Source organism: Peromyscus maniculatus, chromosome 7 (genome assembly GCF_049852395.1).
Source record: "Peromyscus maniculatus bairdii isolate BWxNUB_F1_BW_parent chromosome 7, HU_Pman_BW_mat_3.1, whole genome shotgun sequence".
NCBI lineage: Eukaryota > Metazoa > Chordata > Mammalia > Rodentia > Cricetidae > Peromyscus > Peromyscus maniculatus.
The window spans coordinates 108,500,221-108,513,333 of NC_134858.1; the positions used below are offsets into that span (position 1 = coordinate 108,500,221).

A 13,113-nucleotide genomic window follows, 5' to 3' on the forward strand; every position below is an offset into this window, starting at 1 on the left:
GGACCATCACGGTGCCCAAGACTGAGTTTCAAAGTGCTGTCCAGAGGGTGATAAATCATCTTTGTTTGTGCCCTCTTCTGGTCCTTGGAAAATATGCTTGACATCTAACTAGGTTGCGGGGAGTGGTCCTTCCTTTCACAAAGCTTGGTGCGCCCCCTGGCGTGGGTGGGGCAGGGGTTGAGGCGAGGGAGGCAAAGTGATTGGAGACTCACAAGAGAATTGTCCAGCTCTGTTAACAGCCCAGGTGCAGCGGCTTCTTGGCTGGACAGTCAGTCACCAGGGCCTGGGGCGTCCTCCAGTCACGGGTCCCGTAGAACCGCCTAACCGAGTCCAGTGGGGAAAAGTCCCTTAATGCCCAGGGACCTCTGGTGTGTCAGTTTGGTTTCTTGTTTTTAAACAGGGTCTCATGCAGCCCAGGGTGGGGAAGGAACCTAAGGATTTTCTGCATGCCAGGCAAAAATTCTACCGACTGAGCCATACCTCAGCCCTCACCTCTTGTTGACACCTTACACTTAATTGATGACCAATGGTCTGTCTTGGTTTCTCTTCTTTAGTTAATTGACACCCCCTCCCTATCCTTGCTGGGTGACAGGTTCCATCTTATGCTGCACTCGATCCAGTGATCACAGGGTGCTCTCTCACCAAGCCTGGGAGCTGGGCGCTGTGGCTGTATTTGGTCCACATGAAAATCCAGCAGCTCTGTCCCCAGGGATTTGTAGCCAGTCAGCCAGGAGGCAGGGTTCCAGCCTGGGCCATCTGACTCAGCCCCTGTTCTTCTCTTAATCCTTTCTGTACTCTGTCTCTCCTGACTTGAGCTCCTAGTTTAACAAATTACCCCAACAATAATCCAATGTCCCAAGGGAAACTCAGAGCAGGCAGCATAAAGTGAAATTCAGTTTAGAATTCAGCTGAAGTTCAGCGGTGGCTGACCTGACCTTGCTTTAAACTTTAGCCCCCGGCTACCCCACTGTTCTATCGGAAAACCCATTCTGCCTTCCAGCTGTGGAGTGTACAGCTGTGGAGTATACAGCTGTTGAGTATACAGCTGTGGAGTGTACCGCTGTGGAGTATACTGCTGTGGAGTGTAGGGCCCCCCCAACCCCCCCACCCCACCCCCACCCAGAACCCTGGTCTCCTGAGCAGTTCCTATTGGCTATAGGCATTCCCTTGGAGGGAGCTGGACTGATGACATCCTCCCTTACAGGATACACCTAGAAGGAGCCCTGGGGAAGGCTGGGAACTTGACTCCTCAGGTGTTAGGGCAGGAAGGGCAGGTGGGATGATGTTGTTAAGAATTGTTAGGGGCAGAACCTGGGCGCCAGCTGCGGAACAAGCTGGAACTCCCCTCCCTGGTCCACCTTCACAGTCCTGACATGGGGTTAGAGTTTAAACAGAAGGTAAGAGATACTGCACAGCTAAATTGTCCTGGTCATGTGACCCTGCCCATCACCTGGACTCCAATCTCTGCTGCAACATGATCTGACCAGTGGCCAGAACTGTGTGGAATCTTCTGAGATACAACTTTCTCCTTTTTGAAATACAAAGAAAGGCTGGGTGAGGTTTCAGCCTTTCCTCTCTCCCAGTGTGAGGTTATTGGGGGAAATTCCAATTTTAGGGAGAGGGTCAGCTGTCTCAATGGTATGATAGTCAAAGGTAAGAGGCAAAAGGATATCTTCATTGCAGTCAGGTCTGTCCCTCCGTAGCATCCAAGTGTTCCCTGGCACCTGCTTTCTCTCTCCTTCCTTTGTTCTTGCCTCTCTCTGTACCCACAACGGGAATATCAAAATGGCGTGGCATCAGTCTGGGAGACTTTGCTGGGTCTCTTCCAAGCTCCTCCAGATCTTTCCCATGATGCTCAGAGCTGTCAGCTTGGTACCCACTCCACACCTCCAGCCCCCTGAGCCCTTGACAGCCCAGTTTATCAGTTGACAAGGGAGAGGACTAGGTGACCTGAATGTTCCCCTCCAATCCCCTGGCATATGACTGAGTGGAGACCAGAGCTCTGGTGCCAGGGGACACATTTTTCCAGTCATGCCCTTGGCTCCAGGAAGCCAATGCCTTTGTAAAGCAGTTCTGCCATAACTGAGCTGAGGTGGGGGGGGGGGGAGGCATGGAAAGTTTGTCAACTAAACCTGCATTGATGGCTGTGCCCCCTGTCACTCCCAGCGCCACTCCCAACCCAACTTGCCAGTTCTCCACACTCTCTGCAAGGCTTCCCTCCTTTTGTGGCTCCATGAGAGTTGGTTCAGCCTCAGATATCTGATTCCCTGATTCAAATGCTGAATCGAAATATGTCCCTGCATGCAGATGTTTGGTGTTCTCCCTGAGAGCCTGTGGACTGATGTGGGAGGTGTGGAAGCTGTTTTTCTGGCTTCCATGGGCACTACATGCACATGGTGCACAGATGTAGAGACAGGCAAAACACTCACACACAGAAAAACAGTTCATCCAGTTTAAAAGTCTGACCTGCTGCTCTAGCCCTGTGCCATTTCTCACCCACTCTGCTCCTCCACCCTAGTAAACCGCTCCCCAGTTTCCCACTCCGTAGATGCAGTCAGCTTTACTTGGCATGTTGGTTGATTTTTAAAAAACTTTATTTTAATTTAAGATGTTATTTGTTATTGTTTTTGTTGTTGTTGCAGTGTGTGTGTGTGTGTGTGTGTGTGTGTGTGTGTGTGTATGTGTGTGTGTGTGTGTATACAAGTCACACATGTGCCATGCCATGAGTTTGAAGGTCAGAGGACAAGTTTTTTGGGGAGTTGGGGTTGAGCCATGGACCCTTTGGGGTGGAAGAATAGATAAAGGTTTTACGTTGGTTTTGTTCTTAATGGCTTTTTGCCCCCAACAGTAACTTTCTATTTCTTGCAATGTAGATCATTCCTCCTTGTCTTTGTAGCATCTCCCTGTACCTGTCACATAAGAAATAGAGGTGACTGAGGTACTCACTCTTACCCCAGTCTATCAATAATTCATTATTTCTTTAGAGAAATTGAACTTCTATAGAGGATCTGAGTTTGGTTCCCACTACCCATACTCTGGCTCCAGGGCAACACAAAGCTTCTGGCTTCCCTGGATACTAGCACATATCTACATGCACCCTTGTGCTCACACACACACACACACACACACACACACACACACACACACACACACACACACACCATACATATACACTTTTTTTTTGTTTTTTGTTTTTTTGAGACAGGGTTTCTCTGTGTAGTTTTGGTGCCTGTCCTGGATCTCGCTCTGTATACCAGGCTGACCTTGAACCCAGAGATCCACCTACCTCTGCTTCCTGAGTGCTGGGATTAAAAGTGTGTGCTTCCAGACCCGGCTGTGCGCATGTGCTTGACAAAACACAGTCTGTGTGCATGTGAAGCTGACATATGTATTTTTTGTTTGTTTGGTTTTCGAGACAGGGTTTCTCTGTGTAGCTTTGCGCCTTTCCTGGGACTCACTTGGTAGCCCAGGCTGGCCTCGAACTCACAGAGATCCACCTGCCTCTGCCTCCCGAGTGCTGGGATTAAAGGCGTGCGCCACCACCGCCCGGCTGACATATGCATTTTTTATAGGTAACTTTATGCTGCTCCCCAGATGGGACACAAAGTGGTCGTGTTTGACATTTCTGTCGTCAGAGCCTTGTGGGAAACTCGTGTCAAGAAGCACAGAGCATGGCAGAAGAAGGAGGCCGAGAGGCTGGAGAAGAGCGCACTGGAGAAGTACATTTTGGTGCCTGTTATTCCAGCCTGGTGGGGTGGGGACTCAGGCTGGGTGCTGGTTGCCGGGGAGGAAGGAACTCTCCCCTCTGTCCTCCCCAGAGGAAGAGGAGGAGTTCCCACTGTCAGGGCCACTTTCCCCCACAGACTTCCTAACCCGTGTGGTGTTGCACTGCATCCCTTTAACGGTGACACCCAGAGCTGTGAGGAGTGACGTAATGTCCAGACACTGTGCAGGCACAAGGAGGACAGAGATGGCACAGAAATCCCTCTACACTCAACCCCACAGAGGCAGGCCACTCGCTGCCCTTCACTGAACTCACTGGACCACCTGGTGCTCCCCTAAGCTACTTTGTTCATGCATTTTGTTCATCTACTTGAACTTGAAATGGTGCAGCCCGACTCTCAGAAACGCGTGAAATGGGAGTAAAAGTTCTCTTGATGGCTCAGCGGTTAAGAACACTCGCTGCTCTTTCGGAGGACCAGGGTTTGACTCACAACCACCTATAGTTCCAGCTCAGGGTATGTGATGATGTCCTCTGGCCTCTGTGGGCACTACATACACCTGGTGCACACAGAGACAAGTACACACACACACACACACACACACACACACACACACACACACACACACACACCACTAAGTTGCAGAGCTGGAGAGATGACTCAGCAATTAAGAGTGCTTGCTGCTCTCCCAGAGGACCTGAGTTCAGGTCCCAGCACCCAGGTCGACCTGCTCATAACCTCCTGTAACCTAGCTCCAGGGAATCCAAAGCCTTCATCCATGAGTACTCATGCAAACATGGCATATACACGTGTGTGTACAGGTACACACACACACACACACACACACACACAACAATAAACTCTAAAAAAAAAAAAACAAAAACAAAACCACAAAACACACTAAGTTGAGCTCACGCTTCAAAAAACTCTATGGTAAATGTGAGCATACAATCATACCAACACCATCCAACATAACACAAGGATGGTAAGCCAAGAAGGCTGTATACTCAGGAGGCTTTGCATACGTTTATAACTTTTATTCTCTGTGAAGAAACCAAAACCAAAATTTTGACGGGTACATTGTGGTTAAAGGTGAATGGGGTTCCAATTGGCTAACTCGTCTCAAAGGCAGTTCCTGACCCTACATTCGATTGGCAAATGATGGCGTATTTGTATTAGCTTTGTTTATTTGTTTTGTTTTTGTTCTTCAAGACAGGGTTTCTCTGTGTAGTCCTAGCTGCCCTGGAACTTACTCTGTAGACCAGGCTGGCCTTGAACTCATAGAGAGCCACCTGCTTCTGCCTCCCGAGTGCTGGGATTAAAGGCTTTCACCACCACGGCCCAGCTATTTGTTAGCTTTAAGTTAGCAACAAAAGGTGTAAAGTGTGAATCAGTCAATCAATTTATCTATAATCTATTTTTAAAAAGTAATTTATAATTTTACCTTTTTATTTTATGTGCATTGGTGTTTTGCCTTCATGTCTGTCTGTGTTAGATCTTGGAGTTACAGACAGTTGTGAGCTGCCATGTAGGTGCTGGGAATTGAACCCGGGTCCTCTGAAAGAGCAGGTAATACTCTTAACTGCTGAGCCGTCTCTCCAGCCCCCTACAATATTTCTTTTTTTAAATAATTTGTTGTACGCACTCACGTGCACTCCTGCCACTGCACACCCGTGGAGGTCAGAAGACAACTTGTAAGAGTCAAGTCCCTCTTCCATGAGGGTTCTGCGGGGTCAAACTCAGGGCATTAGGCTTGGCAGTGAGTGTCTTCACTGCCAAATCATCTTACCAGCACCCCTTGTCTTCTGACCACATCAGCCTGAATAACTAACCCAGGGTGGTCTTGAACTCCTTGTGTAAATAGAATGAGCTGGAACTGTTTTTTGTTTTGTTTTGTTTTGCTTTCAAGACGGGGTTTCTCTGTGTAGCCCTGGCTGTCCTGGAACTTGTTTTGTAGTCCAGGCTGGCCTTGAACTCATAGAGATCCTCCTGCCTCTGCCTCCAGAGTGCTGGGACTAAAGGTGTGCACCACCACCGCCTGGCTAAGCTTGAACTTCTAATTGTCCTGCCGGCACCTCCCGGTGCTGGGATTACAGGCTGTATTTATATGGGTTTGTAATTTGTGACATAGGAAAGATATAGTGTTATCTTCACACTGTGTTGCCTGGATCTGCCTTCTGATTTGGTTTCAGAAGCACAAAAAGCTGAGGCAGGGGGATGTCTCAGCAGGAGGAGGCCTTTACTGCTGTGTCTGTGGATCTGAGTTTGTTTCCTGGGACCTGAGTGATGGAAGAGAAATGACACCTTCAGGATGTCCTCTGGCCAACTCTGTTTCAGAGGCTGGCCTTGAACTCCTGCCCCTGCTTCCACCTCTCAGGTGCTGGGACAACCGGCCTGCACCAGCACATGGAGCCCTGCTGGGTGCCTTTCCCCAGAGCGCTTCTTCCTGTGATGGAAACTTTGGAGCTGTGTTAATTATTAAGTGTTCCTGATCCCCCAGTCTAATGCCAAGCACGAGACCTCCACGATATCTAACGTGGCTTCTTGTCAGCAAAACGTTGTACGGGAAGGTGATGTTTACAGAGCAAGGCAGCAGCACATGCAAAGCTGCCTTGCGAGTTCGAGGCCAGGCTGGGCAGTAGGAGACTCTGTCTTAATAAAACAGACAAAAAGAAGGCGGCACTTGCAGATAGAGCTGGGAACCCGCTACAGATAGAGAGCTGGGAACCTGCTACAGAAATGTGGGGATGTGGAGTCAAAAGCAGACACCGTAATATAGTTTTAAAAGAAACCACACTTAAGTCAATGTGTCGATAATTTTGGTAGGAGGTTTAGCCAAAGATTCCATCTAACTCAGCTCATCTTTTTTAGTTGTGGGAATCAGTGATTCACAAGGGTCTCAGTGTTCCCAGCATTCCTGGCGGCAGGAAAGTAAGATCAGGACAGGCCTTTGGCAGCCAACACTGGGAAACCAGGTTCCAGGGAAGTGGAGGACCAAGCCTGCTTGTTTTCCCCGGGGAAATAACAAGTCTTCTGCTTCCTGTCTCAGGATAAAGGAAGAGTGGGACTTTGTGGCCGAGTGCAGGAGGAAGGGCGTGCCCCAGGCGCAGTACTGCAAGAATGGCTTCGTGGACACCAGCGCAAGGCTCCTGGAAAAGATAGAGAGGAACTCCGTCGCCAGGCAGAGTGCATGGGTCAAGGACAGAGACAAACGGAGCAACCCATTCGTGTTTGAACTTTCAGGGGCACAGTGGAAGGTGAGTGGAGTGTCTGTCTGTCTGTCTGTCTGTAGAAAGTGGGCACTCAGGGTCTTGTTATTGCTGAGGTTGAACCTTAACTTTGGCCGAATGAATGCTCTGGTCTGTGGAGGGCTTTCCAGTGTGGGTGTGAAGGAGCCCATCCTCGAGTGCTTTGGTTTTCCTTAACTGCTGGGGGTTGAGTCCATGGCTTCACAAATGTGAAGAGAGCCCTGGGCTGTGGTGAGAGTGAACCAAGTGAACATTCTGTGAGCTATAGTTCCCTCAGAATGAGATTGTTCCATAAAGCCTCCTTGCTCTTTTTCTTTTACATTTCTAACGAAAGCTTTCTCCCAGAGTCCATGAAAGAATCTATAACCAGCTGGGACTCTAACCTGAGGGATCTCAAACGAGTCTACACACGCCATGCTCGTTCAGTCCATCCACTTGACTGTTCTGAGTAAGCTTCTGATCTCTGCTGTTCCCTCCTTGTTCTCCTGCTTCTCTGAGCCTACAGCTTCTTTTCAGCTCTCTTTCTTAGCTCCTCTCTTGCCTGACTCCTTACATTTCTAACAGGAGACTCCTCGAAATCCTGAGAGAAGTTTCCAAACCCTCAAGGTCATAGCACATTCCTAGAATAGATGATAAGGAGCAGAGCCTTTACCATGGTGATGCAAAGTTCCAAGGTCTCAGGACCAGAGGGAAGGGGCACAGTGCCCAGTGCGACAAACTCTGAGACATAGCTTTTTATCAGCAGACTTGGCAAGGGAAGAATTGGCAGGCTTTTCTTTTTTTTTTTTTTTTTTTTTTTTTTTTTGTGATATATATTTTTTATTTTACAATACCATTCAGTTCTACATATCAGCCATGGGTTCCCCTATTCTCCCCCCTCCCACACCCTCCCCTTACCCCCAGCCCATCCTCCATTCCCACCTCCTCCAGGACAAGTCCTCCCTCGAGGACTGTGATCGATTTGGTAGACTCAGTCCAGGGAGGTCGAGTCCCTTCCTCCCAGACTGAGCCAAGTGTCCCTGCATAAGTTCCTGGTTTCAAACAGCCAACTCATGGAATGAGCACAGGACTTGGTCCCACTGCCTGGATGCCTCCCAAACTGATCAAGCCAATCAACTGTCTCACCTATTCAGAGGGCCTGATCCAGCTGGGAGCCCCTCAGTCTTTGGTTCATAGTTCATGTGTTTCCATTCATTTGGCTATTTTTTTTCAATAATTGAGTAAAACTGAAATTTATTATATGCCACAGTCATCCTAGGGACCTCCATGCTATATATATAGCCTCTATGGTTCTATGGGTTGTGGTCTGATTGTTCATTTTATATCTAGAATCCACCAATGAGTGAGTACATACCATAACTGTCTTTCTGGGTTTGGGTTACCTCACTCAGGATGATTTTTTCTAGTTCCATCCATTTGCCTGCAAATTTCATGCTTTCATTGTTTTTCTCTGCTGAGTAGTACTCCATTGTGTATATGTACCACATTTTTTTCATCCATTCTTCCGTTGATGGGCATCTAGGTTGTTTCCAGGTTCTGGCTATTACAAATAGTGCTGCTATGAACATAGCTGAGCATGTATCTTTATGGTATGTATCAGCATTCTTTGGGTATATGCCCAAGAGTGGGATGGCTGGGTCTTGAGGTAGTTTGATTCCTAATTTTCTGAGAAACCGCCATACTGATTTCCATAGTGGTTGTACAAGTTTACATTCCCACCAACAGTGGAGGAGTGTTCCCTTTGCTCCACATCCTCTCCAACATTGGTTGTCATTGGTGTTTTTGATCTTAGCCATTCTAACAGGTGTAAGGTGGTATCTCAGAGTCGTTTTGATTTGCATTTCTCTGATGATTAAGGATGTTGAGCATTTCTTTAAATGTCTTTCAGCCATTTGTAGTTCTTGTTTTGTGAATTCTCTGTTTAGCTCTTTAGCCCATTTTTTAATTGGACTGTTCAGTGCTTTGATGTCTAGTTTCTTGAGTTCTTTATATATTGTGGAGATCAATCCTCTGTCAGATGTGGGGTTGGTGAAGATCTTTTCCCAATCTGTTGGGTGTCTTTTTGTCTTATTGACTGTGTCTTTTGCCCTGCAAAAGCTTCTCAGTTTTGAGAGGTCCCATTTATTAATGGTTGTGCTCAGGGTCTGTGCTGTCGGTGTTTTATTTAGGAAATGGTCTCCAGTGCCAATGCGTTCAAGAGTGCTTCCTATCTTCTTTTCTATTAAGTTTAGTGTAACTGGATTTATGTTTAGGTCTTTGATCCACTTGGACTTGAGTTTTGTGCATGGTGACAGATATGGATCTATTTGTAATCTTTTACATATTGACATCCAGTTATGCCAGCACCATTTGTTGAAGATACTTTCTTTGTTCCATTGTATAGTTTTGGCTCCTTTGTCAAAAACCAGGTGTTCATATGTGCATGGATTAATGTCAGGGTCTTCAATTCGATTCCATTGGTCCGTATGTCGGTTTTTATACCAGTACCAAGCTGTTTTTATTACTATAGCTCTATAGTAGAGTTTGAGGTCCGGGATGGTGATGTCTCCAAGGGTTGCTTTATCGTATAGGATTCTTTTAGCTATCCTGGGTCTTTTGTTTTTCCATATAAAGTTGAGTATTTTTCTTTCCAAGTCTGTGAAGAATTGTGTTGGGATTTTGATGGGGATTGCATTGAATCTGTAGATTGCTTTTGGTAAGATTGCCATTTTTACTATGTTAATCCTACCTATCCATGAGCATGGGAGATCCTTCCATTTTCTGATATCTTCTTCAATTTCTTTCTTTAGAGATTTAAAGTTCTTATCAAAAAGGTCTTTCACTTGTTTAGTTAGTGTTATCCCAAGGTATTTTATATTATTTGTGGCTATTGTAAAGGGTGATGTTTCTCTGACTTCTTTCTCAGCCCTTTTATCATTTGTGTATAGGAGGGCTACTGATTTTTTTGAGTTGATCTTGTATCCTGCCACTTTACTGAAGGAGTTTATCAGCTGTAGAAGTTCCCTGGTAGAGTTTTTGGGGTCACTTATGTATACTATCATATCATCTGCAAATAGTGAAAGTTTGACTTCTTCCTTGCCAATTTGTATCCCTTTGATCTCCTTTTGTTGTCTTATTGCTCTAGCTAGAACTTCTAGTACTATATTGAATAAATATGGGGAGAGTGGACAGCCTTGTCTTGTTCCTGAATTTAGTGGTATCGCTTTGAGTTTCTCTCCATTTAATTTGATGTTTGCTGTTGGCTTGCTATAAATTGCTTTTATTATGTTTAGAAATGTTCCTTGTATTCCTATTCTTTCTAAGACCTTTATCATGAAGGGGTGTTGGATTTTGTCAAAGGCTTTTTCAGCATCTAGGGAGATGATCATGTGGTTTTTTTCTTTCAGTTTGTTTATATGGTGTATTACATTGACTGATTTCCGTATGTTGAACCATCCTTGCATCCCTGGGATGAATCCTACTTGGTCGTGATGGATGATTGTTTTGATGTATTCTTGGATTCGGTTTGCCAATATTTTGTTGAGTATTTTTGCATCAATGTTCATGAGGGAGATTGGTCTGTAGTTCTCTTTCTTTGTTGCATCTTTGTGTGGTTTGGGTATCAGGGTAATTGTAGCCTCATAAAAAGAGTTTGGTAGTGTTCCTTCTGTTTCTATTGTGTGGAACACTTTGAAGAGGATTGGTATTAGTTCTTCTTTGAAAGTCTGGTAGAATTCTGCACTGAAACCATCTGGTCCTGGACTTTTTTTAGTTGGGAGACTTTTGATGACTGTTTCTATTTCTTTAGGGGTTATTGGTCTATTTAAATGGTTTATCTGGTCTTGATTTAATTTTGGTATTTGGTATTTATCCAGAAAATTGTCCATTTCTTCCTGGTTTTCCATTTTTGTGGAGTACAGGTTTTGGCAGGCTTTTCTTAGGGTGTTTTTGTGTAGTAACCTTGGTGAGACACCTGGGACTCTGACCTTGTGCATAACTGTAAAGTTTTAAACTTATGATCTATATACAAAGGTCTTTAGTCTAGTTTGAACTTGCTCTGAGGTAAAAATGAACTAAATGTTAGACTGAGGAGAGATTATTATTTTCTGTGTTAGTCTGAGCAAGAGGAACAAAGCAGGCTCTAAGTGTCTACAGACCATGGGACAATGGATCTGGCTATGAAGCATCTCCTAGTATATTTTCTGTATATCAAAATGATACAGCTAAATGAAAAATCATCTTCCTGACCACCCATAGATATATGTACACATTGAGATATAATCATGAGATTACACACACACACACACACACACACACACACACACACACACATAATAAAAATGCATGGTTAATGGGGAGACATCATAGCTATAATTGCATAAGAAGTTTACAGCAAGAAACAGCCAATTCATTCAAAAGGCAATAACTCCAATGTGCCTTGAATGATGGCTTAGTCTTTTACCAGAACCCTTGGTTCTGATAGGTTGACCTTTTAAACACTAGTTGTCACCTGCTGTATACTCCCATGGCCTTTTGGCATGTGTGTGTGTGTGTGTGTGTGTGTGTGTGTGTGTGTGTGTGTACATGTGGAGGTCAGAGGACAACTTTGGGGAGTTGGTTCTCACCTTCCCCCATGTGGGTCCCAGGGATTGGACTCTGGTTGTCAGGCTTGGTGGCAAGCACCTTTACTTGGTAAGCCATTCTACTGGCCCTCTACTTTATTATTATTATTACTACTATTATTATTATTATCATTATTATTTTGTTTTGTTTTGAGACAGGGTCTCACTATGTAACTTTGGCCAGACTGGAACTTGCTATGCAGACCAGGCTGGCCTCACACTCAGAGAGATCCACCTCCTTCTGCCTTCTGAGTACTGGGATTAAAGATGTGCGCCACCACTCCCAGCTCACTTTATTTTTTTGAGACAAGATTTCTTACTGAATTGGAAAATCACCTTTTTTACTTTTGAATTTTACTTTTTTTTCCCCTCAGAGCTGAGGATCGAACCCAGGGCCTTGCACTTGCTAGACAAGCACTCTACCACTGAGCTAAATCCCCAAACCCAAAATTTTACTTTTTATTTTATGTGTCTGAGTGTTCCATCTGCATGTATGTCTATGTACCCCATGTGTGTCTAGTGCCCATAGAAGCAGGAAGAAGATGTCAGGTCCTCTGGAACTAGAGTTACCCACTATGTGTGCTGGGAACTGAACCCAGGTGTTCTGCAGGAACAGTTTGCTGTGGGATGTCTTTCTGTACGCTGTGAATATGTGTTGCTCTGATTGGTTGATAAATAAAGCTGTTTGGCCCCCGGCAAGGCAGTTTAGAAGCGGGCGGGAAATCCAGGAGACAGGAAGAAGAGAGACAGAGGCAGAGTAGACACCATCCCGCTGTTCAGGGAGCAGCATGCAATGGCACACAGGTAAAGCTACTGAACACCTGGCTATATATAGATTAATAGAAATAGGCTGAGTTTAGTTATAAGAGATAACTAGCAAGAAAATTGAGCCATAGTCTGTAACTAGAGTTTTCCTGCCTGGCCCACAGTCAGGACAAATCTTTGTCACCCTCCAGTCCCACAGCCGCTCAGACCCAACCAAGTAAACACAGAGACTTATATTGCTTACAAACTGTATGGCCGTGGCAGGCTTCTTGCTAACTGTTCTTATATCTTAAATTAACCCATTTCTATTAATCTATACCTTGCCACGTGGCTCATGGCTTACTGCCATCTTCACATGCTGCTTGTCCTGGCGGCGGCTGGCAGTGACTCCCCTCACCTTCCTGTTCTCTCTGTTTTCCTCTCTGTTAGTCCCGCCTATACTTCCTGCCTGGCCACTGGCCAATTAGTGTTTTATTTATTGACCAATCAGAGCAATTTGACATATAGACCATCCCACAGCAATAGTCCATGGCCATGCAATTCATAATTGATATAAGCTTCTGTGTGTTTACTTGAGTCTGAGCGACTGCAGGACTGGGCAGGACACAGAAACTTCCAGCTAATAGTTAATGCTTATAACAGCTGAAACAGCTGTCCATTTCTAGAAAGCCATCTTTTACTGCCATGGTTGACCAGCAAGCCCAGCACACTTGAACTAGGGAGGCTGTGGCTGCCACTGTCCTCCTCATTATTCTTTCAGAAGCCAAAGCCAGGTGT

General features: G+C 45.6%; 1 protein-coding gene across 2 annotated transcripts in view; it reads left to right on the forward strand.

The window, feature by feature from the left end:
* Window positions 1-13,113, forward strand: part of Lrrc2 (leucine rich repeat containing 2) — a 34,583-nt gene that overhangs the window by 495 nt on the left and 20,975 nt on the right. Inside the window, exons 2-3 of one of the 2 annotated variants that reach the window (XM_076577178.1) lie at window positions 3,573-3,729; window positions 6,772-6,979. In XM_076577178.1, coding sequence (XP_076433293.1) covers window positions 3,581-3,729; window positions 6,772-6,979 — 357 coding nt within the window. In that variant the 5' untranslated portion in view covers window positions 3,573-3,580. The remainder of the gene's footprint in view (window positions 1-3,572; window positions 3,730-6,771; window positions 6,980-13,113) is intronic. The other variant, XM_006975518.4, reaches the window with a different exon arrangement.